The following is a 24,745-nucleotide window of genomic DNA, read 5'->3' as shown; positions in this document are numbered from 1 at the left end:
TGCGGGTTGCGGTGGCGCCCTCACGCCGCGCGTGCCCGGGACTCCTTTGGAACGCCTCCGCGGCCCGCTGCGGCCCGTCAGTCAGTGAGCCATCAGCCCCGACACCTGGCCCGCTCCACGGGGCCGCCGCCCCGGCCCCTCCGGCTCCGGTTGCGCGCCCTGGCAGGCAGCGCCACGCCCACTGGGGTCCAGGGCAGGGCGCGCGATGTCGCCCTTGGTCTCGCCACCGTCGGTCTGCGGCTGCCCGGCTCCCGAGCCCCACCCGTCCTCCCCGCGGCCCCACCGCCCCTCCCGGGCGCCGCCCGCCGGGGCCGCCTCTGCAGCCGGCCGCGCGGCCGGCCTGTGCCCGCCGCCGCGCGCTGATTGGCTGGCCCCGCGCCGGCGGCGGCGCTGACTGGCCGGGCAGATTCGCTGGGTCAGGGCTGCAGAGGTGCCTGGCGCACCGACGGGGACGCAGCGGCGGCGCGCTCGCCCGGACGCCGGCTGCCCGCCCGCCTGCAGCAGCGAGCGGCCCGGGACGCCGAGGGGGCCCGCGCGGGCCCGGCGCCGCCGCTGCCGGCCGCGATGTGCTCCCAGCTCTGGTTCCTGACAGACCGGCGGATCCGCGAGGACTACCCGCAGGTGCAGATCCTGCGCGCCCTCCGGCAGCGCTGCTCCGAGCAGGACGTGCGCTTCCGGGCGGTGCTCATGGACCAGATCGCCGTCACCGTCGTCGGCGGCCACCTCGGTGAGCGAGGCGGGCCCCGGGAGGGCGGGGAGGCGCACCCGGGTCCCCGAGAGCCGGCCGGGTGGGCGAGCTCACCCCGGCCTCCCCAGCCAAGTCTCCTTCGGGTCCCCCAAGCCAGCCGCTCTCCGCCTGCGATACCTCTTAGCGCTGGGGAAAGCCCCTAACCTTGATAACGTCATTTGACCATCAGCATCTCCCCGGGGGCCGAGACTGGACACCGTGACTGAATTTACTTAGGGGACTTTGTGTTGTGAAGAACCCGAATTCACCTGAAGCCGCCTGGATGAACGAGAGATATCAAGCTGTCTCCCCAAATTTGCAAATTCTGTTTACATCTATACCCTGTCATTGTAGACTCTAAGATTTATAGAAACCCATACTAAATTTACGAAATTGTCATTAAGATCAACTGTTCTTAAAAGTTTCCTAGGAGTGTGTAAGCATCAGTAATGCACTACATAGAATATAATTACCAAACTAACAACTACATATGAGGGAAAATCTAAGAAAGATTGCAGTCGCCTCTTAGGTATGAGGTGAGAATCGACCTTTGATGGGTCTTTTTAAACTCATCCTCCTCTCTAAAAATGTTGAATTCTGAATCCAGAAAAGTCAAGATTTCAGGTACAGAGTCTCTCTGATCATGCCACTGCTGTGTCCAAGAGTCCTTTTTGGGGGGAGGGTAAGAAATGGTTATCATCTGTGACCCTGGCCTCAAAATGTTAAGAATGTTTTTAGAAATTTCCAATTATCCTTAATATCAGCAGTCTCAAATTTAGGGTCCTCTGGAGCACTCCACTGGAAGTATCTGGCCACTTCAGAGAGCCCAGTTGAGGCACTTCTTGGGATACGATTTTATATTATTTCAGTCACACCTGGCTAAACAGGTTTATAATTCACTACTTTTTTTCCCTAGGGTAAGAGATTCCAAATTTGCAACAAGCTATTTACAAATTAAATTTTGAATATGACCTGTTTCTAAGTTGAATGTTACTGTTATAGATCTTTCTTTATCGAAACTCTTTATAAGTAATATCAAATTGCACAGCCTGTTGGAGAAATGTTATAATCATTAGGTGTCTTACATTTTGTTTGAAAAAGTATCTTTCAAACTTAAAGGGGACCCTCTCTCTATCCTTGAATTACAAAAACCCTCACAGTGAGCTACTGTAGAACTAGATTCTTGGACAAGAACTCTGAAGATCTGGATTCTTATTCCAGTTTTTCTAACAAGTATTTTAACTTTGCTTTGGGCAAATCACTTTACGTCTTTGAATCTCAAGTAATTCATTTGTGTAACTAGGGGTGAAGGTTCCTCTAGCTCTAAAATCCTGTGTGTCAGTACCATACTTACATGGGATAATCAGTTATATTTTACTAATACAGATCAATAAGTACTCAATATACACATCTTTCCATCTCTAGGATCAGTTTGTTCTTTTTTTTTTAGTAGCTTGTAATGTCTTCTTTTTTTTTTCAGATATAGTAACCAAATTCCCATCATGCACTCTGTATGAGTAGGAAAAAAATAAAGTTTTTTTTAAAATAGGAAAGTGCTGTTTGTTTCTAAAACCCCACTTTAAAGAATTAGTCCTAGAAAAAAAGAAAATTAAATTCTACTGCCACAGGAAACATTTAAACCCTTTTGTTTAGCATCTTAAAATTGGAATTCATGTGTGAAAATATCTCAATTTACTCATAAACCAGGAATTACTTCTTTTTAATTATAAGAAATTCTACACAGTTATTTGCCTGGTGAATGGAGAAATTGAAAATAGATATTTTTGGGTGCAGTTTCAATTTTTTGCTAATTTAGAGATAGCCACACATAAATCACAACACATGAAAAACTTATTAGATCACCCTTTCTACTAGCTAAAGTAGTCAATAGAGTTATTTGTTGTGCGAGTAGGTTAATGAAAGCACAAGAAAGTGACTTCTGTGAGATTTACCTTGTTTGCTTTTTTCAGTGCTATGATAGTTACAAGAATAGTGCCGTACACGTAGTAGGCACTGAATAAATATTTTTGAATGAATTTACTGACTTAGAAATACAGAGATATGTAGTTACAGTGATACCAATGCCATTTCCCATTTGAGAATTATAGAGTGTTAGATCTGAGAAGAACTTTGAAATCATCCAGTGTAAACCCTTCATTATACAAATGAAGAACCTGAGGCTCATAGAGATGAAGTGACTTGTTCAATGTCATCAGCTAGTTAGCAGCAAACTTACAGTTAAAAACCCTGGTCTCCTAATTCCCAACCCAGTGATCTGGAATAAATATGTTTTAGGACATTGCAACCAATACTACCTCTCCCAGGAGATGTGAAATTGAAGTGGATTGTGTTAAATTGAGGCTAGATGGTGCCTTGCAAAGTAATTGTATAGTTTCAGAATTTAAGGTACCCTCTCTACAAAGCCAGCATGCTACTCCTTTCCATTCCTTCTTTAGATTGGGATAGGAGTGTAATGAAGGAGTCAATTTGGGACAGGCATGAGCAGAGTCTCTTTCCTGAGGTCCCTCTGTGGAGGCTAGTAGGAGCCAAAATCAGGGTTTATAATTTCAGGTTGAATCTAAAAATAGGATTCAGACAGCTTGTAATTATTTTAAACAAGATAATGCATGTAAGCTGAAACTGCTATATAAATGTAAGGTTTTATTATTACTATAATTTTTAACCCAGTAATATACCCTATTCAACATGGATTCAGTGCAATACTATTGAAAAGAGGGAAATGTCCTTTGAGTAACTCATAGAGATGAAGTGACTAGCTCAATGTCATCAGCAAACACCCTCCCTTAACTTGCTGCTGTGTGTAGCATTCTGAGAATCATAGCCATCTCTTTTTTCCCTCTTGGAAACTACAAGTTCATTCATTCGTTCATTTATTCATTCATTCATTCATTCATTCAACAATATTAAGTATTCTTGACCCTGGGGATAAAATAGTGAATATGGCACCAAAATGCATATCATCATCATTAATAGTAATAGCAAAATATATATAGTGCTTATTCTTTGCCAGGCATAGGTCTAGGTTCTTTTTACATATTAACTCAAAACAAATAGGAGTGGGCACCTAGTACTGGTAGGAGATAATTCAGTAATTCCAGCTCAGACACTGTGTCTTCGTTTCCACTGTACTCCATGCATCAACCTGCACTGACTTCACCGTTTCTCTCTGTGGTTCTGGGCTTTGCCCTGAAACTCCCTCTGCCTGTTCCTCCCACATGGTGAGCTTTTATTTATCTTTCAAATCCAGCACAAATGTCATTCATCTCTATGACTACTTTCTTTTTTTTTTTTTTTTTACATTTTTTAAAATTGATTTTGTAATAATATTACATTAAAAATATATATGTGAGGTCCCATTCAACCCCACCCCCCCCCACCCCACCTCTCCCCCCCCCATCCCAGCAACACTCGTTCCCATCATCATGACACATCCATTGGATTTGGTAAGTACATCTTTGGTCACCTCTGCACCTCATAGTATGACTACTTTCTTGAGCTCCCTATCCTACCCCTGCCCCAGAAGTCCTTCTTCTTCTTCTCCCTGCTGCAAAATTACATTGTGCATACCATTTAAAATAGCATTTCTCTTATTTTATTTATCTATTTATAAGTTTTCTCTTCTGCCTACCCAAGACTGGGGAATTCTCAGATGTATGCTCCATAACTGGCACTTAGTAGGCCTTCAGTTAATGTTGGATGACTAAATGAAGTACCATAGAGACTAATTGAAGCCTATGAGACTTTTACTCTAATTAGCTGCTGTGTTTGGGAGATCAGGATTGGATATGTTTTTGTGATGAGCCATTACATGAGGACAGATTTGCTAGTGAGAATTAAGTCCTTTGACCATCCATAGGTCTGTATGATTAACCGGCTTAAGAAACAAGTATAGTCACAAACTCAGGTACAAATTCCAAGACAAATAGAATGAGTCTGACCTGGATATGAGGGTGTGTTACAGCTTGTTTTTTTGGAAACAGAATGATTCAGCATTCCTTTCCCTTACTTTCAGAGCTAAAGCTTTGGTGGCCATACGTCAATTTCTAGGTCAAGTTCTTTAAATCAGGTGTTCTGAGATCCTTTTACTTGGTTCTTAGCAATAATCAGGTGAGAAAGATTGTTAACATGTGAGGGTCGGGTAGGGGAGAAATCCTACCTAAATTTTTGTGAGGAAGTGGTCTTACCTCAGCCTGCTAGAAGACAATAGAAGGCCTCACAGAATTCCCAGTACTGTTCAAGAAGACACTAGCAAGAAAGTGTATCAGGCTAGCCTTTACCACAGAGAGAATTGATCTTTAACCTTGGTTCTTGCTAAAGACCTGTGCCTGACACCTTGTAATCTGAATATCACCATTATGTAGCACTAGTGGATAGGTGAGAGAGTGGGAAGAAGCATGTACCATATAATATTTCCAAACTAATATGAGTGGTAAATGGATACACTTTACCACACAGGTCCTTATTTATAGCTGTAGGCTGACCTCAAGGACTGAGGATGGGTTGGATATGTAGTTTATATTTCTAATATTAGTTTTTAGGGACACCTCATGAACTGTGTTGGGAAGCACTAGAACTAGTAGATTGGGACCTTTGGTGGATATCAAAGTCCCACTCAGAGATTTTGGAACCACTTGTTACTGTGACTATGACACTTTCACCGTATTTGTTAGTCTGGCCTGGTGGAAGTTGCAGCTGTCACTCAGGGATTTCCATGTTATCCTTACCTACTCCATACCTCCTTGCCACTCCCTTTACTACCAGGGCGTTCACTGATACCCAGGTACTTCAGAGCTAACCTCACCTCACTCTAGCCCCTTCCTGGGCACCCTACCCACTGTGAGAGGCTTCACCTTAGTAGGGATTTATATTGTTTTAGCACAAGCCTACAACTTGATCCAAAACTCTCAGTCTATTTCTGTTTGAGTTTTCACTACTAAAAAGTAATGCAAGATACAAGTATGAGAACGTGATAAATTTAAATTACTTTTGCATTGAGAAACTAATAGGTGGTTTTTCATTCCTGTAACTTTATTATTAATGCTTTAATGTATTTTATGTCTCAGTCTCTACAACATCCTATTCATTTATTTCATTCAACAAATATTAATACTATTAAGTACACACTTTGGGCCAGGCACTCTGCTAGGCATTAGAGATTTAATGGAGAGTAAAAACAGGCATGGTCTCCATCTCATTTATGATTTTATTCATTCATTCTTTCATTCATACAGTTAGTCAATCGAGTATCTGTTCACTGCCTACTACATAAAAGGTACTGTTCTAGGTCCCAGAACAAATCAGACAGAAATCCCTGCCTCTCAAAGAGGTTACATCCTAGAGGGGGAGATAGAATATAAACAAGATAAGTAAAACATATAGTTTGCTAGTGAAAAGGGCTTAGGAGGAAAAAAGGCAAGAGGAATAGAACATATTTCTGGAGATGGGGGAGGGGATGACATTTTTAGGCAGGGTGACTGGGGAGGTCCTCACCCAGAAGATAATATTTGAGTAAAGATCCGAAGGAAATGAGGACAGAAGCCCTTTGGATATCTATAAGTAGAGGAAATAGCAAGGAGGCAAGTGTGGCTAGAGCAGAATGAATGAAGGGATGTGAGTATTAGGAGTGGAGGTCAGAGCAATGGGTGTGGGGAGGGGAGCAGATGGAGTCTTGTGGGTCAATGAAGGAGTTTGGTTTTAACTCTGGATGAGCTGGGAATTTATTGAAGGGTTCTGAGTACAGGAGGATCTGTGCTTGATCGTTCCCAGTGATGTCAAAGTACTGTTAGAATTGAGGGGCTAAAGGGAGTAAACTGGAAAGAAAAGAGTTGGTGTGTGGAGATTAAAATGGGGCAATTGCATAAAGTCTAGAATGTAACTTGGAATGGTGGCTGAGGTGGGGGGGGTGGGGTGGACGAGATCCTTGAAGGAAAGGAGGTCAAGAAACCAAGAGACATTAGAAGGATCCTCCATAGGGACATTGAAACCACTACTATTTTTTACAGCATGAGACAGAGTAAGAGCCAGGAATGAAAGGGGTAAGCAGATGACTGGAACAAGGTGAGGGATGATGCCATGAGAGACAAACCTTGGTGTTTTGGGGAGGAGCAAGGAAGATTGGCCTGGAAGCAGCAATGAAGAGCATAGAGAACATCTCTTCTACCCTGAGGCTCAGTAATCTGAGTGTGGAAGAAGAGAAAAGGACTACAATATAGAGGAAGAAGAAGGTGAAGGAAATGCTCCCCAAAAAACTGAGGATGAGGGGATTTGCTACCCATTGACTATGAGTTCCACAGGGCACAGTGGAGATGGGAAGGAATGGAGGGTAGGATTGGAAAAGGCAATGTCAGACCAGGGTTTTAGAGTCCAGGGAAATGGCGTGGCCTTGGAGACTGAACTCTTGACTGGCTACCATGAGGGCTAAAGGGCTTGATGAGATTTGTCTTGGTGGTCACAAGATAGATCATGTTGATGAGGCTGGTGGTTATGGGGAAGAAGAAGGCATGCCACAACTGGGACCCTTCCATTTACAGAAGAAGAAACAGATCCAGAGATTTTTGTGTCTTGCCAAGCTAAGTGACAGCTAGGAATTGAATCTAGTCTTCTGACTCAAAAGGCAGTTTTGGCAGCCATTGGTATATAGCAAACCAGACCAAGAGATGCAGGTGCTTGCATTTAGAAGTGGGCCCCTAGTGCCATCAAAGGGCAGTATTTAAAAAATCCAGTATTTTGTCCATTTTGCATAATTGCCTTTCATCTTATGTTGACACAACTTCTGGAAATGTCTTCCCAAATATTTACTTAAGCCCTGACATTCCTGAATTTCGTACTTATAAAATTGCCATGTCTTTACCATCAGTTTGGTAGTCCTTATGCATTTATTAGTTTTACACATTTCTTCAGGGCCCAGAGGCACTAGTAGGGAGACATCTTTTGTAAACTTCCCTTGATTGTCTCTCCCCAGGCAGAGATAATCATTCCAACTGCTCCCTCCTCCTTTGCTGTCACTGTAGGTGAAACCTTGCCTGTTGGAGCTCTTACTGCATTGTATTATAATCCTCTTCCCCACTCCCAGTCTGCCCAAACCAGACTGATAAACTCTTGTTAGGACCTAGGTGCTCCTCACAGAGCATTAATGGCCTTAATGACAGTTGTGTGTTGTCTTTCTTTTTAAATTCCAGGGATACTGTTTGTTTCACTCTCATGCCTCCCCATAAGCCCATAGGAAGGTGCCTATAGTTTAGCTGTCAGTGACCCACCTGTGCCCTTTGGTCTGCATCATTTGATAATTGCCAGCACCTGCATCTCTTTCAGCTTTCTCTGCCCACAGGAACCACTTTGCCCACACAGGTATGGCCAGCCAGAAAGGCCAGGGAATTAACACATGCCCCAGGAGCAGCCCTCATCCAAACACTTACCCCGCAGGTGGGATAACTAAGGTGTGTGTACTAAACCATTCCCTCCAGTTCACCAGCAGCATTGAGCTACCTTTGCCCAAGGTGGTAACTCACTTACCTGACCCCCTTTCTTTGCTGCATCCTTTCCCTGCCTCACTTCTGTACATCCCCTACCAGTGTTTTCTGAAATTACCACCCAAATAAACTACTAGTACTTAAATACTTGTGCTTCTGGGGAAACCCAGACTAACACTGGGTTGGACATAAAGTAGGTGCTAAATACATCTTTGCTGAGTGAATGAATATTTAAGTACATCTTTATCCAGGAGAAGACTATAAGCTCCTCGTGGGCAGAGACTTCCTGGTACAACTTGTGTACCCCCATCCTGTTTAATAGTGTATCTGACTCTTGCTAACAGTTCAACAATGGTTGAATTGGATTAAATGACCTCAAAATAGCAATTGGTGAAAGAGAAAGTGGCCACAGAAGGCTAGGTTTTAATGAGGTAGAGGTGAGATTTCTTTGGGCAACATAACAAAGAACTTTAAAAAGGTGAGGAGGAGGGATTGCTTCTACTCATTAGACTAAAAACAACTTCTTTATAAGAAAATTCCTGGAGGGTAGGGTGGAAAGAAACTAGGCAAAGCCTGAAGTGTGACCAAAATGAGTCAGATCAAGTCTTCACAAGATAATGTGAAGCACTGAATGGATTCTCCAAGTAATTTTATTATATTATTGGTTCTTTTCTGGTAACTTATAGAGCTTCACTAGGACCATTGTTACTTGATCCTGCTAAAATATCCTGGTTCTAAAAGCTGCCACCAGTGAAGACTTTATTTGCTCTCATGCTAGTTTCATGCTGTTTTCTGCTGCTTGCTTTGTACATGAAGGTTTTTCTAGTATACCAGAAACTGGATCAGTTTTGAAGCTTTCTTTTGGGAAGTCAAGAATGTATATGTGTGCACAAAGAAGTGAGTGCTGCATTGCACTTGTTGGGAGAGCAATGACATATTATGCATTAGTTTTGAGTAAATGCAAAAATGTTTACAGTCCAATCTATTGGAGGATCCATATTTGAAGACTCCTTTAATTTAATTGAGATAATACATGCAAAAGTTCTTAGCAAAATCCCTGAAACGCAACAGATGCTCAATAAAAAATGCTAGCTGAATTTGAATGTGAATTATTGTACTTTTTATTATCCATGCTTCTACTTCCCTCTATTGGTATGAATGATTGAGAACAGTGTTTAATTTTCAGAGCTCTACTTTCCAATAATGCTTTGCTTATTTCTAAATCTGTTTCTCTTTATTTTAAAGGTCATGTCTTGGCTATTAAACATAAAAATGCTAAAAATCTAGTTTTGTAGAATTTAACTTAATTTAACCAAATATGTGAGTTAGAATAATTTTTAAAAAAACACAACACACTCAATTCTTTGCGAAAAGTTACTCCATTTTTCTGTTTTGTTTCTAATACAGTGAAATATTTCCAAATATAGAGAGTTCAAGAAGAAATTAGAACACAATTATTGCTGAAAGTACATTATTCTTTTTAGAAGTAATATAGAGAAAATATTCTTTGTTTTCAAAAAATTGATTTAGATTAAGGTGGCTAGGGATCAGCATACTGACTACTATCCTATTGACCTGTCTGGGGACAGATTGATCATTTTAGTAAAAAAAAAAGTGGTTTGAGGCTAAACATAGTAAAACTCAATTCCTATCTAGGAGTCTTAGAAACCTTAGCAACTATGCAGAATTGAGCCTACCTGATTTTCTGTTTCTGCTGAAGAGAGTGGTGAATATACTTTTTTAAAAAATCAAGGCAATATTCCTGAGCACTAGGGCCCTTAACCACATGAAATCCCTTGTTATTTGAGGGCAGAAGCCTCTCAGTGTTGAAGGCTTTGCTTGCACTTGCTGGCAGCCAAGCAGAGCCCCTCTCTCCCTGATGCCCTGCCACCAGCTCTTCATTCCTTTGGCTTGAGGTCTGAAGATTGCAGTAGAAATGTTAAGAATCCTGGGAAGGGTGACACCTTAAGTTCCATCCCTGAATTCATTTATCAGGTCCTTTCCTGGGAGAAGATATTACTGGGGAGAGGGAGCAGATATTACTTAAGTGGTTAAAGGTCTCAGGATTCACAGACCAGTTAAGGATCAGCCTTAAATCCAGGTTGTTCTGTCACGGCTGGGTGAAATTACTATTCCCACTGAAGCCATGGATAGGGGCAGCCTCTTTCCTACCACTTGTAGAAATGTGGCAGCACAGGGAACAGGAATTAACAGGGGTCAAGTGAAGTTGCCCATAGCAAGAATGTTGGGGCAAAGATGAAATTAGTTCTGCAGATGTATTCCCAAACCTGTCATGTCCTCTCTGCACAGGGCCAGCTAGCCAGCACAGTCAAGAGACCAAATCTGTCTAACTGCTTGTAGAGAGCCTTTTAGGCTACACTTTAACCCATTCCATTCTTCATTTATTAAAGGCCTCAGTTGGAAAGAGCCAGGCCCAAAGATTTACCTTTGGAGAAGAGAAATGAAGTCCTGGTAAGATTTTCTAGGTGTATGTGAATCTGCTTGTTGAGGCTGAGCTGTCTCCGTTCACTTGTTGGTATTTCCAGAAATGATTGGGTTCTTTTTTTCCCATTTAGAAGTTTAACTGTTTGTCTGTGGTCTTATGTTGGGATTTAAAAGCCGGACGTTTCTGCTGCTTCTCATTTCTCTAGGTCACTTTTTTTCTGTTGCAAAGCCATTTTTCTCATCAGGTGGTAAAAACTCCATAAATTGTCCTACCTTGCTTAGTAGAATGTTTGTGCAATAGTAATGCCAGTGCCTTACATATGTATAGCATTTTATAGCTTTCAAAGCATTTTTGCATATATTATCTCATTATGTAGTGTTGTCCCGGGCTGTTGCTTTTTCCCTGAGTGTTCTGTATTTACTCAGTTTTCACCAATTTGATTATTTTTCTTTCTTTCTTCTCCTACCAATTTTCAGGATACTCCCCAGGGTTTGTTTTTTTCTTGTTTCATATTATTTTCCCAAAGATCTGTGAATGGCAAAGAACTTTTTGCTTTCAAATGCAAATATAAGTAATGCTGTTTTCTGAAGTCAAAGTGAAGATAACCTGAACACTCTTTATAAATCATCCCTGAGAATTATGCCCCAATTCCTTGGGTTTGCACTATCTGCATACATACTGAAAACAATTTACCCAAATGATTGCATCTACCTCCCATTAAAAAAAAATCTGTGAAAAATCTCTAAAATGGGGAAAGTGTGGAAGTTAGAGCATTATAGTATTTTTTAAATTTTTGTTTCTGCTTAGAGCATGTGTATTGATATTATTTATTCCCCAATACAGAGAGTATAACTTCATCAACACCTCTTGTTTACTTGGAATTATATGATTGTGCAGTATAATAGCAGTTATAAAATAGAAGGTGCTTTAAGTTAAGCACTGTAAGCTGTTCTATAAATTGTGTTTTAAAGGGTTTCTTTAGAGCATTCTAGAAGCTCTTATAGGGCTCATTAAGAGAGACATATGAACTCACTTGTCACTGCCCTACCCCTCTGATTTCCTGTCTCCAAAATTCCATCCCTAGATTCTAGGTGAATTGGAGATGGCCAGGTAACTACTTAGAGTGATATGAAACTCAAATGTCAGGGTTGAAAGGGACCAAGCCGGTTGTTGTGAGCCCATTGGATACTAGCATTCCCTCTGTACCAAACTCAGGTGATCAGTGAGCATTGGCCCATTCTTCTAAGGCGTAGGAAAATATTCCTTTTTTGAACCCAAATATGTCTCCCTATAGCTTCTGCTTAATTGAGCAAACAAGTGCCTACCATGCACCAGCCTCTATTCCAGGGGCTGGGGATATTGCAGTGAACAAGGCAGACAAATGCTCTTACGTGTAGCTCTATCTCTTGGTGTCATAGTGGACACGGCAAAAGTTCATGGAAGCCCTGCAATACTGAAAGACTGCGTTCCTGCTCCTGAGTCTTCACTGCAAGCTAATATGCCCAGTTCACCTAGCATAGTGCAGGTTCTACTCATTTCACTATATGGATCAACTGTTTTTGGATGCATTCTAGGTTTAAAACTGAATTGGTTTTCAATAGATTTTTTTTAAGTTTTTTTTTTTTTTAGTTGTTGGTATAAAGTTAATATGTACTTGGAGAAAGTTTGGAAGATACAGGTAAATATAAAATACAAAAAGTTAATCACCAGTAATCCCAGTTAAAATATTGGTATATTACCTTCCAGCCTTTTCTAATTTGTATCTATTTACATGGTTGAGATCAGAATGCATTCTTTATAATTTTGTATCCTATATTTTTCACTTAACATTGATGTTTTTATATTCATTATAGAGTGTTCATAAAAATCATTTGAATGGTTACATAATATTCCATTCAGACATTTTTTTAAAGTTTATCATAAAAGGGGTTGTAGGGATTCCTTAAATGGACTACACTGTTCCCTTTTCATTGAGTCTTCAGCTTCCTAAGCCCCTGTACCTTGAGGTAATACTAGAATTATGTAGAAGGAAAGTGCTGGCCTACATCATCTCCTATTGACTCTTCTAACTTGAAATATTCATGATATGCTATTTTGTTTTTTTCTTGTTAAATCCTTTATTTTTCCTCAAAATCATGCTCTGCCCATTTGTTTGGAATATAGGGTTGACTGTAGAGTTTTCTTGTACAACAGGATATCCAGGTTGTTTTCAAGGCTATCTTCCTGCTAGGTTTGATCTTGAGGAGTCTCTTGGAATCAGTTCTGGTGGGACTAAACTATGGCAAACCCAGAGCTCACTTTTGTCCTTCGATTGCAGGCTTACAGCTGAACCAGAAGGCACTCACTACTTTCCCAGATGTGGTGCTCGTGCGGGTGCCCACACCCTCAGTACAATCAGACAGTGACATCACTGTCTTGCGACACCTGGAGAAGTTGGGTTGCCGCCTAGTCAACCGCCCACAAAGCATTTTAAACTGTATCAACAAATTCTGGACGTTCCAAGAGCTGGCTGGACATGGAGTCCCCATGCCAGACACATTTTCCTATGGTGAGTCTCCTTGAAACAGGGTTGGGACTTTCTTTCCAAATCACTACATCTGTATGCTTTCTTTCCCCAGAAACTTTCTAGTATCTCTTGTGTCTTTATCATTGCTATTCCTTCCATCTGAAATGCCTTTGCTTCTTTCTCTCTATAATTCACTCAACAACTGTGTTATCAGGTGCACACTATGTCCCAACTACAATATGATGCCCTGGGGCTATAGAAGTGTGGAAAGTCCCTGTCCCAGAGGCATTCCTACATCAGATGCAGAGGACATCAAGTCAACAGGCAGTTTCAGTGCAGTGTAGTAAGTGTCATGATTAAGAGTTAGGACAGGGTGGTACAGGAATACATGGAAGAGTTCTGAATACAGTTTAGAAGACATTGAGGAAAGTTTGCTAAAAGAGATAACATCTAAACTAAGCTGAAGTTGTCCAGATAAGGGAAGGGGGACAGGGGAGAAGTCTAAACAGAGAACATCACATACAAAGACCTAGCGGCAAGAGAGAACATGACCTATTGGTGGTATTGCCAGTAGTTTGTAGAATGTGAGGAGAAAAAATTGATCTATCAGGTTGGAAAGATAAGAAGGATCCTTATATAACAGCTGAAGGACATAAGAGCTAATCCTGAGAGATGGCCTGGTCAGAGTTACAGCTCAGATTACTCTGGCTACACTATGGAAAAAGGTTTGGATGGGAGCAAAGGAGAGGCAGGATAAATAGAGGTTTTTCAAATAATCCAAGTGAGCAGTGATGATCTAAACTAAGGTGGCCATAGTGAGAGTGAAGAAAAGCAAACAGATTCAGGAATTAGGAAGGAGGTAGAAATAAAAGGACAAGGTGATTGACTAGATATGAGGAGTATGGAGAGGAATCAAGAGTGACTCTCTGATTTCAGGTTTAGGCAACCAGATGGATGGTATTAAAGCAAACTTTCCCTGAGACTAGAAATATGGGAGGGGAGAAACAGATCAGCAGGTAGCGGGATGGGGTTGTTGGAGAGAGATGGTTTCAGTTTGGGACAAGTTCGGCTTTAGGTGTCTAGTATATGAAAGGAAAAGTACTCAAAAGGTAGAAGATAAATGGATCTAGAGCTATGGAAAGAGGTACAGAGCAGAGAACTAGATTTGGAAGCCTTTATTATGTTAAGTGAAGTCATGGGAATGAATGACATTTCTCAGGAGAATATGTAGACTAAAAAGAAGGAGGGCTCAAGATATAATCTTGAGTTAACACTGATTTATGGAATGGGTAGAGGAAGAGGAACCTATAAAAGAGACGAGTAGGAGTAATCAGAGAGCAGAGAAGAGATCACAGGAGCTGGGGAGAGAGCATTCTAAGAAGGATGATATAATCAGAAGTGTTGTATGATATTGAAATGCCAAATAACAAAAGCACTGAGAGGTGGACATTGGATTTAGCAACAGGGAGTTCACTGGGCCTTGATGAATACCACTTCAATGTAGTGATGGGAAGAGAAGCCAAATTGTCATGGGTTGGGAAATGAAGAAATGGAAACAGTGGGTTAATTACCTCAAGTGGTTTGGCTGTATGGATACAAAGTTGTAGTTAAAGAAAGGCACAGGGTCAAGGAACAGGGATTTTATTTGCTTAAGATGGTTGAGGACTGAGCGTGTTTAATTGTTAATGAAATTAGGAACTGAGAGTTTGAAGGTACAGCAGAGAGGGGATACTTGAAAGACAAGCTTACTGAGAAGGTGAGAGGAAAAGGGGTCTAAAGTACGGGTGCAGGGATGGCCTTAGGTAGGAAGGACCCCTCTTTCACTGAATTGCAAAGGAGGAAAAAAGGCTGGCTCTGAGAGGAGTTAAATTTATCAGTGGGAGGTCAGGAATTTGGTAGTACTCCTTCTTATGAAATGTCTTCTTCATGAAGATGCCCCTAATGATCTACAATGCCTTCCTCTTGTCTGTTTTTTAAAGCACTTTTGTGAACAAAACAAATCTTTTGGTATCCAGAAGTATTTTACTTAGCAAAAATTGATAAACTACCATTGCATCTCTGGTGAGCAGAATAATGCCTCTCCTCCCCAAAGATGCCCACATCCTAATCCCTGGAACTTGTGAATATGTTGCATTATATAGGAAAAAGTAATTAAGGCAGCAGATGGAATTAAGATTGTTAATCATCTGACCTTAAAATAGGGAGGTTACCCTGGATTATCCAGGCAGGCCCACTGTAATAATAAGAATCCTTAAAATGGAAGATGGGGGCAAAAGACGGTCAGAAATGTGTGTGTGGGTGCGTGGGAGGAGAGATGGCTTTGAAAGAAGATCAGAGTGGTGAGATGTGAGAACTTGACATGCAATTGCTGTCTTTGAAGATGGGGGAAGATGTCCATGCTCCAAGGAGGGCAGGCAGCCTTTAGATTCTGGAAAAGGCAAGGAAATAGATCCGTCTCTTAGAGCCTCCAGAAAGGAACATGTCCCTGTTCACATCCTGATGTAAGACCCATATAAGACTTCTAACCTACCGAATGGTAAGATACTAAATTCATATTGTTTTAAGCCACCAAGTTGGTGGCGATTTGTTACAGCAGCAATAGGAAACAAATTCACCATCATACCTACACAACCTACTCTAGCACATTTTTAAGAAACAGGAAGTAAACTGAAAGGACTTCTGAGCATTCCATATATATGTCACAAACCCCAACAAACGTTAGATTTCATTCACTTAATGGATGGTAGAGCCCTCATCTGGAAGCCAATTAATCCTGTGCTGGAAAAGTCATCTCACTAACATGTTTTGTCATTTCTAAGTCCATAGCAAGGAGAAGTAGAAGGAGAGGCTCTCACTCCATACTGACAGCGTGGGAAGTATTATTTGCTATCCTGACAGCAAGGGAAATGGCAAACCATAAAAACCAAGTCCAAGAACCAAAAAATGCATTAGTTTGATGCCACAAAATGGCAGGCAAATATAAGCCTGAGGGCATTGAGTATAGTCATTAATGTTCAACCCTAAATTCTCAAGAGAAGGTTCTGCTCAATGTTATGCTTAGGAAGTCAGGGAAGTTTTTAAAATAATTTAGAAAGGTTTCATAACCATTATTATTCATATTTTTAAATTAAAGCTTAAATCCCTTGGGGATTTGTCTCATCCAAAGTTGAGGTATGACTCTAAAGCAGGGGTTCTTAACCAGGGGTCCTCAGACCACCGAGGGATCTGCGGGAAAATTTTAGGGGGTCCGTGAGCTTGAATTGAAAAAATCAACTTATTATCTTTATTTTCTCTGACCTCTAATGGAAATCTAGCATTTTCTTCACTTATACAATAAATAGATTACAGTAATATTCATTTAACTTGACTGGCAAGGGGGTCTGTGAAACAAAAAAGGTTAAGAACTCCTGCTCTAAAGCCTCAACTAGCTCCAATGCACCCCTTTAAGCTTTCATTGAAAAAATATGAATAATAATATGTACTTGTTTTCAATTTCTATGTAACAAATTACCACAAACTTAGGACTTAAACACAGAACCCATTTCTTAACGCACAGTTTCTGAAGGTCAGAAACCTGGCCACAGCATAACTAGGTTCTCTGTTCAGGGTCTCACAAAGCTGAAATCAAGGTTTCAGCTGAGAGTGCACTCTCACCTGAGGCTTCATTCTCACCTGAGTCACAGTGATGTCTTTCAGGCTTACCATTTGTTGGCAAAGTTCAGTTCCTTATTGTTCCAGGAATGATGTCCCCACTTTCTTGCCACCATCAATCCAAGGTTGTTCCCAGCTCTGGAGAATTCTCTACCACATGAGCCTCCTCACAACAGTGTAGTTTGCTCATTCAAGGCAAACAGGAGAGTCTTCTCCTCTTTTTAAATGGCTCACTTGATTAAGTCAGGATCATCCAGGGTAATCTCCCTTTTGATTAACTCAAAGTCAACTGATTAATGAACTAATCATATGACTGATATACCTATTTGCTAATATCTCCATGCTCAAGGGTAGGGAATTATGCAGGGGGAGGGAATCTTGGGGGCCAGCTTAGAATTTTGTTTATGATGGTTATTAGAAAGGGAAAAATACCTACCCATAGGTGGTTATGAGGACTACCTAAACTAAGGCATGTGAAGCCTTTACTGTGCAGAAAGTACTTGAAAAGTATTGATTTCCTTTATCTCTCTGCTCCCCCCTTTTACATTACAGGTACAGAAAATGTCTTTTGGATTGAATGGGTTTGAATTGCTTGAATCCGAGAGACATGAGGCCCCACAAGAATTCCCACAGAGGGGACAGTGCTAGGCTGACTGCTCTGGCCATTAGCCTTGCCTTCACTGACTTTCACCTTTCCTTGGCAGGTGGTCATGAAGACTTTTCAAAAATGATTGATGAAGCCGAGCCCCTGGGCTACCCAGTTGTGGTGAAGAGCACGCGAGGACACCGGGGTTAGTCCTCCTCCTCCTGGGCTTCCCGAGTAAAGTCCATAAGGGCAAGACTCTCATCAGACACAGCAGAAGCACTGCCTGGAAAAATGGAGCTCACACTGAGGAGTGTGCAGTGTAGTTCTCACCATGTCCCCTCCTTTCTGTCCTCATTGTCCTTGTGTTCGTCAGACCCTTAGCATCTCCTCTTGGGACTATCACAGCAGCCTCCTGACCTGACTCTTGATCTGTGGTTCCCTTAACTCCACTGCATCCTCTATTCTTTCCTTGGAGTAATTCCTCTAAGACCTGGATCTGTTCTTGTCACTCCATTGCTGAAAATCCTTCCCAAGACTCTATGTTGCCAATTAGACAAAGTCCATCATCCTCAACATGGTACTGGAGGCCCTGCACAAACAAGCCCCAACTTTCCTTTGCAGCCTTCCTGGTCACAGTCCCCACGGGAACTCTCCATAATCCAGCCATTCACCAACTAGATGTGTAGTTTCCTCTCTCTAAACCTTTGCTCTCTCCCCCTTGCTTGGAATACCATCTTTCTCTGCCCACCTAGTGAACCTCTGCTCATCCATGAAGGCAAGCTCAGATGTCATTTCCTTTCTATTGACACCCCTGGCCTCTCTCTCTCTCCTCCAGACAAAATGAATTGCTCTCTCCTTTGTGTTTCCATAGCTTCTAGCATACTATTACATTATACAGTGGTTACAAGTTTTTGAGCCTGTTCTTATCAGGCTATTGACTGCTTAGAGGTGATGATCAGATCTTATACATCTCTGTCTCTGTAAGGCCAGTATGGGGCTCAGTACCTGGTAGAGACTCAGTAATTATCAAATAGGACATAGGCAGCAGAAAGTAACCCTCCTGCAGTAAATGAGTGGGTTCCTCATTATGATACCCAGATGGCCCAGGTATTTAAGAGCTCAGGGCATCTGGAGTGAGGGGAGGTAACAGACTATCACTTAGGACTGTGAAGGAGAAATTATTTAGATATAATCACTGCCCTTAAGAAGCTCAAATGTGTAGAGACAGCTGTACTCAAGTATCATGACGGCTGTCAAGGATATGCCCAGGGGGCTGTCTGAACTAAAGGAGGGAGGGCTCAACTCTGCCATAAGACAGGGAAGGCTTCATTGGCAAAAAAAAAAAGGAGGCTTAAATTGAAGTGTGGTATTTGAACTGGGGGAAATGAGTAAGGGATTTAAACTTGAAGAAATCAGTAAGCAAACACACAGAAGCTGCTATAAACAAAGCAACCCATGAGAGTAGAGGGCTTCTATTGAGGAGTAAGAGAAATGAGCTTTCTGGTGAGGTGGGGCCCTTGCTACTATTCAGATATGCTACGGGGCTGAAATTTGGATTCTCAACTAATATTTATTGAGTGTCTATGAAAGATCAAGTACTATTCTAGACTCTGGGAATACAGAAGGGAACAAAACAAAAATTCCTACCCTTAAGTAACTTACATTCTAGAAATAGAAAATAAATTTACTGTGTTGTGTAACATCACCACTACCTAATTCTAGAACATTTCCATCACCCCCAAAAGCAACACTGGAACTCTTAACAGTTCTAATTTGCCCCTCTCCCTATTCCCTGGCTACTAAGAACCTACTTTCTGTCTCTACAGATTTTCCTATATAGGACATTTCATATAAATGGAATCACAGGAGATGTATGTAGCCTTTTAAATCTGGCTTCTTTCCCTTGGTGTAATGTTTTTAAGGGTCATCCATATTGTAACATGTGACAGTACTTCACTCCTTTTTATAACTGAATACTATTCCATTGTATTGGATATACCACATTTTGCTCATCTTTTCATTAGCTGACAGGTTGGATTGTTTTCATTTTTTTTTTTGGCTATTATGAATAATGCTGCTACCAACACTCATGCACCAAGTTTTTTGTTTTTTTTTGTTTTTTGTTTTAATAATGTACCCTTCCCACCCCCAAGAAGGCTACCTCATCTGTTTGATCATTGTTTGTGCTCATTGTCTACTCATTGTTTGTTTGTCTTCTTTAGGAGGCACTGGGAACCGAACCCAGGACCTCCCTTGTGGGAGGCAGGCCCTCAACTGCTTAAGTCATCTCTTCTCCCCCATGTATCAAGTTTTTGTGTAGGCATATGTTTTCAGTTCTCTTGGGTGTATACCTAGGAGTGGAATTGCTGGGTCATATGGTAATTGCAACTTTTTGAGGAACCGCCAAACTGTTTTCCACAGTGGTTGTCCCATTTTACAATCCCACCAGCAATATATGAGGGTCCAATTTCTCCATGTCCTCACCAATGTGCAACTTTTTATTTTCTGTTTTTGTTTCTTTGTTTTTATTTATAGGTACCACTAGGGTTAGTGGTACCTTGTTGTTTTGATTTGCATTTCCCTAATGACTGATGATGATGAGTTAAAAATTAAAAATCCTTTGCCCATTTTTAAATTGGGTTGTTATCATTGAGTTTTAAGAGTCCTTTATGTATTCTGAATACTAGACTCTTATCAGATATGTGGTTTGAAAATATTTTTACCCATTTTGTAGGTTGTTTTTTTACTTTTTCTTTTTCTTTTTTTGATTTTGCTGTGTGTTCTGTGTCTGCTTGTATTCTCATTAGGTGGATCCGGGAACCAATCCTGGGACCTTTCAGAGTGGGAGAGAGGCGAGTACTCTCTTGTACCACCTCAGCTTCCTGTTCTGCTACATCTTATTTTCTCTCCTTTCTGTCTCTTGCTGTGTCATCTTGCTGAGCCAGCTCTTGCATCGGCTGGCACTCCTGCACAGGGTGGCATTCCTGTGCAGGGTGGCACTCCCGTGCGGGGTGGCATTCCGCATGGGCCAGCTTGCTGTGTGGGCCAGCTTGCTCTCACCAGAAGGCCCTGGGCATCGAACCCTTGACCTCCTATATGGTAGACGGGAGCCCAACTGCTTGAGCCACATCCGTTTCCCTCTTTTTACTTTCTTGATAGAATTCTTTAATGCACAAAGGTTTTTAATTTTGATGATATCTAATTTATTTTTTCTTTTGTTGCCTATGCTCTTGATAGCATATCTAAGAGACTGTTGCCTAATCCAAGGTCATGCAGATTTACACCTGTGTTTCCTTATATATGTTTAATAGTTTTAGATCTTATATTTAGGTCTTTTATAATATGGTCAATTTTTAGATAGAGTGTGAGGTAGAGGTCAAATTCATTTGTTTGCATTTGGATATCTAGTTGTTCAAGCAGCATTTATTGAAAGAACTATTCTTTCCCCCACTGATGGTCATGGCAACTTTGTAGAACTATTTCTGGACTCTCAATTCTATTCAATTTCGTATATATATATGTCTGCCCTTATGCCAGTACCACACTGTCTTTTTTTCTTTTTAAAGATTCATTATTTATTTAGTTCTCTCCTCTCCCCCCCCCCCCCCCCCCCCCCCCCCGGGTTGTCTGTTCTCTCTGTCCCTTCACCGTGTGTTCTTCTGTGTCCGCTTGTATTCTTGTCAGTGGCACCGGGAATCTGTGCCTCTTTTTGTTGCATCATCTTGCTGTGTCAGCTCTCCGTGTGTGCAGCGCCACTCCTGGGCAGGCTGCACTTTTTTTGCACTGGGCAGCTCTTCTTCCAGGGTGCACTCCTTGTGCATGGGGCTCCCCTATGTGAAGGACACCCCTGCGTGGCAGGGCACTTCTTGAGTGCATCCGTACTGCACATGGGCTAGCTCATCACACGGGTCAGGAGGCCCTGGGTTTGAACCCTGGACCTCCAATGTGGTAGGCAGATGCTCTGTCTGTTGAGCCAAATCCACTTCCCCATGCTGTCTTGATTACTGACTTGGTAGTAAGATTTGAAATTGGGAATTGTGAGTACTCCAACTTTGTTCTTCTTTTCCAAGATTGTTTTGGCTATTCTGGGTCCCTTGCATTTCCAAATGGGTTTTAGGATCACCTTGTCATTTTTACAGATAAAGAGGCAGTTAGAATTTTGAGAGGGATGACATTGAATCTGTAGATCAGTTTAAGAGTATTGTCAACTTAACAATATTAAACCTTTAAATTCATGAACATGGGATGTCTTTCTATTTATTTTGAATTTTCAGTATACAAGTCTTGCACTTTTCAGTTATATTTATTCCTAAGTATTGTATTCCTTTTGATGCTATTGTAAATGGAGTTATTTTCTTAATTTGATTTTCGGATTGTTCATTGCTAGCAAAATACATAGTATCTTAGTAGGAAAATGGATAAGGAATAAACAAACTTATAGTAGTTGTATTAGTCAGCCAAAGGGTGCTGGTGTAAAATACCAGAAATTGACTGATTTTTATAAAGGGTATTTATTTGGGGTAGGGGTTTACAGATACCAGGCCATAAAGCATAAGTTACTTCCCTCACCAAAGTCTATTTTCACGTGTTGGAGCAAGATGGCTGTCGATGTATGTGAGGGTTCAGCTTCCTGGGTTCCTTCCTTCCAGAGGCTAGCTTCTCTTTCTTCTGTGGGCTTATCACTTCCTGGGTCTCCAGCTTAGGGCTTCAGCATCAAACTCCAACATCAAAACTCCAACATCAAAAAACCCCCAACTCTGTCCTTTGCCATGCCTTTTAATACCCTACTGGCACAAGAAGTTTACATAATTACTTAATCAAGTAAACCTATGACTCCATTATAATCTGATATGTCCAGAAGAAAAGATCAGTTTACAAACATAATCCAATATGGAATTCATCAATAATCAAACTGCTACACTCCACCCTCTGAATTCCAAAATGACATTACAATATTAAAAAAAAAAACCTTAAATCAGTTACAATGGAAGTACTAAATCATATCACAGTCAGTTTAAAGAAATACAGTTTGTCTTGGGGCAAAGTCCTGTCTGCTACAGACCTCTGAAACTTACAAAACAATTCATCTGCTTCCAATACATAAGTGGACAGACAAAGGATAAATATTTTCATTACAATAAGGAGAAATTGGGAGGGAAACATGAATCACAATTTCTTTACAGTTCTGAGACCTGCAGGGAATTCTTTGTTTGATTTCAGTCCAAGAGTCATTTTTTTTTAAAGATTTATTTTTTATTTATTTTTCTCCCCTTCCCCGCCCCACCCCCAGTTGTCTGCTCTCTGTGTCCATTCGCTGTGTGTTCTTCTTGTGTCCACTGTATTATTGTCAGTGGCACCAGAAATCTGTGTCTTGTTTTGTTGCATCATCTTGCTATGTCAGCTCTCTGTGTGCAGTACCATTCCTGGGCAGGCTGCACTTTTTTCGCACGGGGTGCACTCCTTGCACGTGGGGCACCCCTATACGGGAGACAGCCCCATGTGGCACAGCACTCCTTGTGCACATCAGCACTGCACGTGGGCCAGCTCATCACATGGGTCAGGAGGTCCTGGGTTTGAACCTTGGACCTCCCATGTGATAGGCAGACGCCCTATCTGTTGGGCCAAATCTGCTTCCCTGAGAGTCATTCTTAGATGATGGTTTCTTCTCCTTGGTGCCTTATGGGAACCCACCCTTTCCACATGCTTGCCCAATGGTCATTTTCTTGGTTCCACCCTCATCAAGCATCTGGGTGTTGACCAAGCTCCAGACCACTCCCTCCAAGAGTGTTGGGGTGATAGCCACATCTTACCCAATCTTTGGGTTAGAGTCTTAAACCCCCTAGTACAGTGATGTGACGACAATATTCCCCCTAACCTTTGGCATTCAGGCTCAACCCTCTCAGAGCAACAAGTTGACCACCTGGCCATCCCTAACCTTTGGGGGACAGGTCCACCCTCTCAGACTACTACAGTAGTTAAATGAGATTTTATATGTCGCATACGGAAATAATCTAAGGGAGGTCGTGGAGTAGCACTGGAGAAATTAACTAACCTTATGTACCCTTATTTTCCTCTCTGTAATACAAGATAACCATCCTTGTCCTAAAAGCTTCAGAGGGCTAGTATGAAGTATAAATGAAATAATAATAAATGTCTGGCACATAGTAGATAATCAACTAATCTTAGTGCCATTCCCTTCCTTTTTCCCCCTTGCCTTAAAACTATATCTCCTTTATTAATTACAGGTTAAGCCTCATATTAGAACCTCTATGCCAGGAACCAAATCCCTTGCTCTACCCTTGTATTTCTGCTGAAAATCCTAGCTAATTCCCAGGAGAACCCCAGTGCTTATAACTGCATCCCAGCAATTTGTTTCCAGATGCCAAATGTCCAACTGCTTCCACCTCCATTCATTCACCAAGACTTGAACCATCAATGCTGCCTTCTTCCAACTTGCCAGGTCCTCTCCTGTTTCCTTATCCTGAACTTCCCTGGCACTGTACCCACTTAGCTGCACATCCTCCTCTTGTCTTCTACCGGGACACATCATTTCTCCAGGTCGGTCGGGTGTCTAAATTCCAGCCATTTCAGGAGTGACAGAGCCTGGTTATGACATGTTTTAGATATTACTTTTTGGTCTTACATGCTAGTAGGGGCATGTAAGATGCCCATCACTCTTTTTCTTTCTTTGAGGTACCATGGCCAGGGATTGAACCCAAGACCTCGTATGTGGGAAGCTGGTGCTCAACCACTGAATCACACTGGCTCCCCTGAACTGGTTTTTTCATTTGTTTTCTTGCTGTTTTTGCTTGTATGTTTGTTTTAGGTGGCACTGGGGACCAAACCCAGGATCTCTCATGTGAGGATCAGTCACTCAACACTTGAGCCACATCACTCTATTAATACTTCAGAAGGGTTCCACTCCTTTTAATGTGGCAACACATAACTTAGGAAAACCATCTCATTGTCCCATATTTGCTGGAAAGAATGAACAGACTGGACATGCACGTGTCAGATTTGCAGACCAAACCTATCAGGAAGCCCTGCTCAGAGCTGTTAACTAATATGCAAATAAAAAAGCAGATTTAAATAACTACAAAAGCATAGATGATTCAAGGAGAAAATTAAGAATTTGGGCTCAAGAAGGAATGCTTTCCCTAGAGTTCAGTAATAGTATAGACTATTCCTTTGGGAATTAAATGGGTATAGCCAAGTAATAAATTTCATATATTTAAAAGGAGGAGGATCTGTCAGGGGGGTTCTCTCCTCTGAGTGCCTATAGTAGTTTGCCTAGACCTTTGCTCTTAGAGCCATATAATGCTGTGTTGTAGTTATCTCT

General features: G+C 41.6%; 1 protein-coding gene across 1 annotated transcript in view; it reads left to right on the top strand.

Annotated features, from left to right (window-relative positions):
* Positions 1–453: 453 nt before the first annotated feature.
* RIMKLA (ribosomal modification protein rimK like family member A) overlaps positions 454–24,745 on the top strand; it is a 35,102-nt gene continuing 10,810 nt past the window's right edge. The window contains exons 1-3 of the mRNA XM_004477414.4: positions 454–727; positions 12,981–13,211; positions 17,525–17,611. Coding sequence (XP_004477471.1) covers positions 565–727; positions 12,981–13,211; positions 17,525–17,611 — 481 coding nt within the window. The 5' untranslated portion in view covers positions 454–564. The remainder of the gene's footprint in view (positions 728–12,980; positions 13,212–17,524; positions 17,612–24,745) is intronic.

The sequence above is a fragment of the Dasypus novemcinctus genome, chromosome 9 (genome assembly GCF_030445035.2).
Source record: "Dasypus novemcinctus isolate mDasNov1 chromosome 9, mDasNov1.1.hap2, whole genome shotgun sequence".
NCBI lineage: Eukaryota > Metazoa > Chordata > Mammalia > Cingulata > Dasypodidae > Dasypus > Dasypus novemcinctus.
This window is presented reverse-complemented; position numbering and strand designations above follow the sequence as displayed.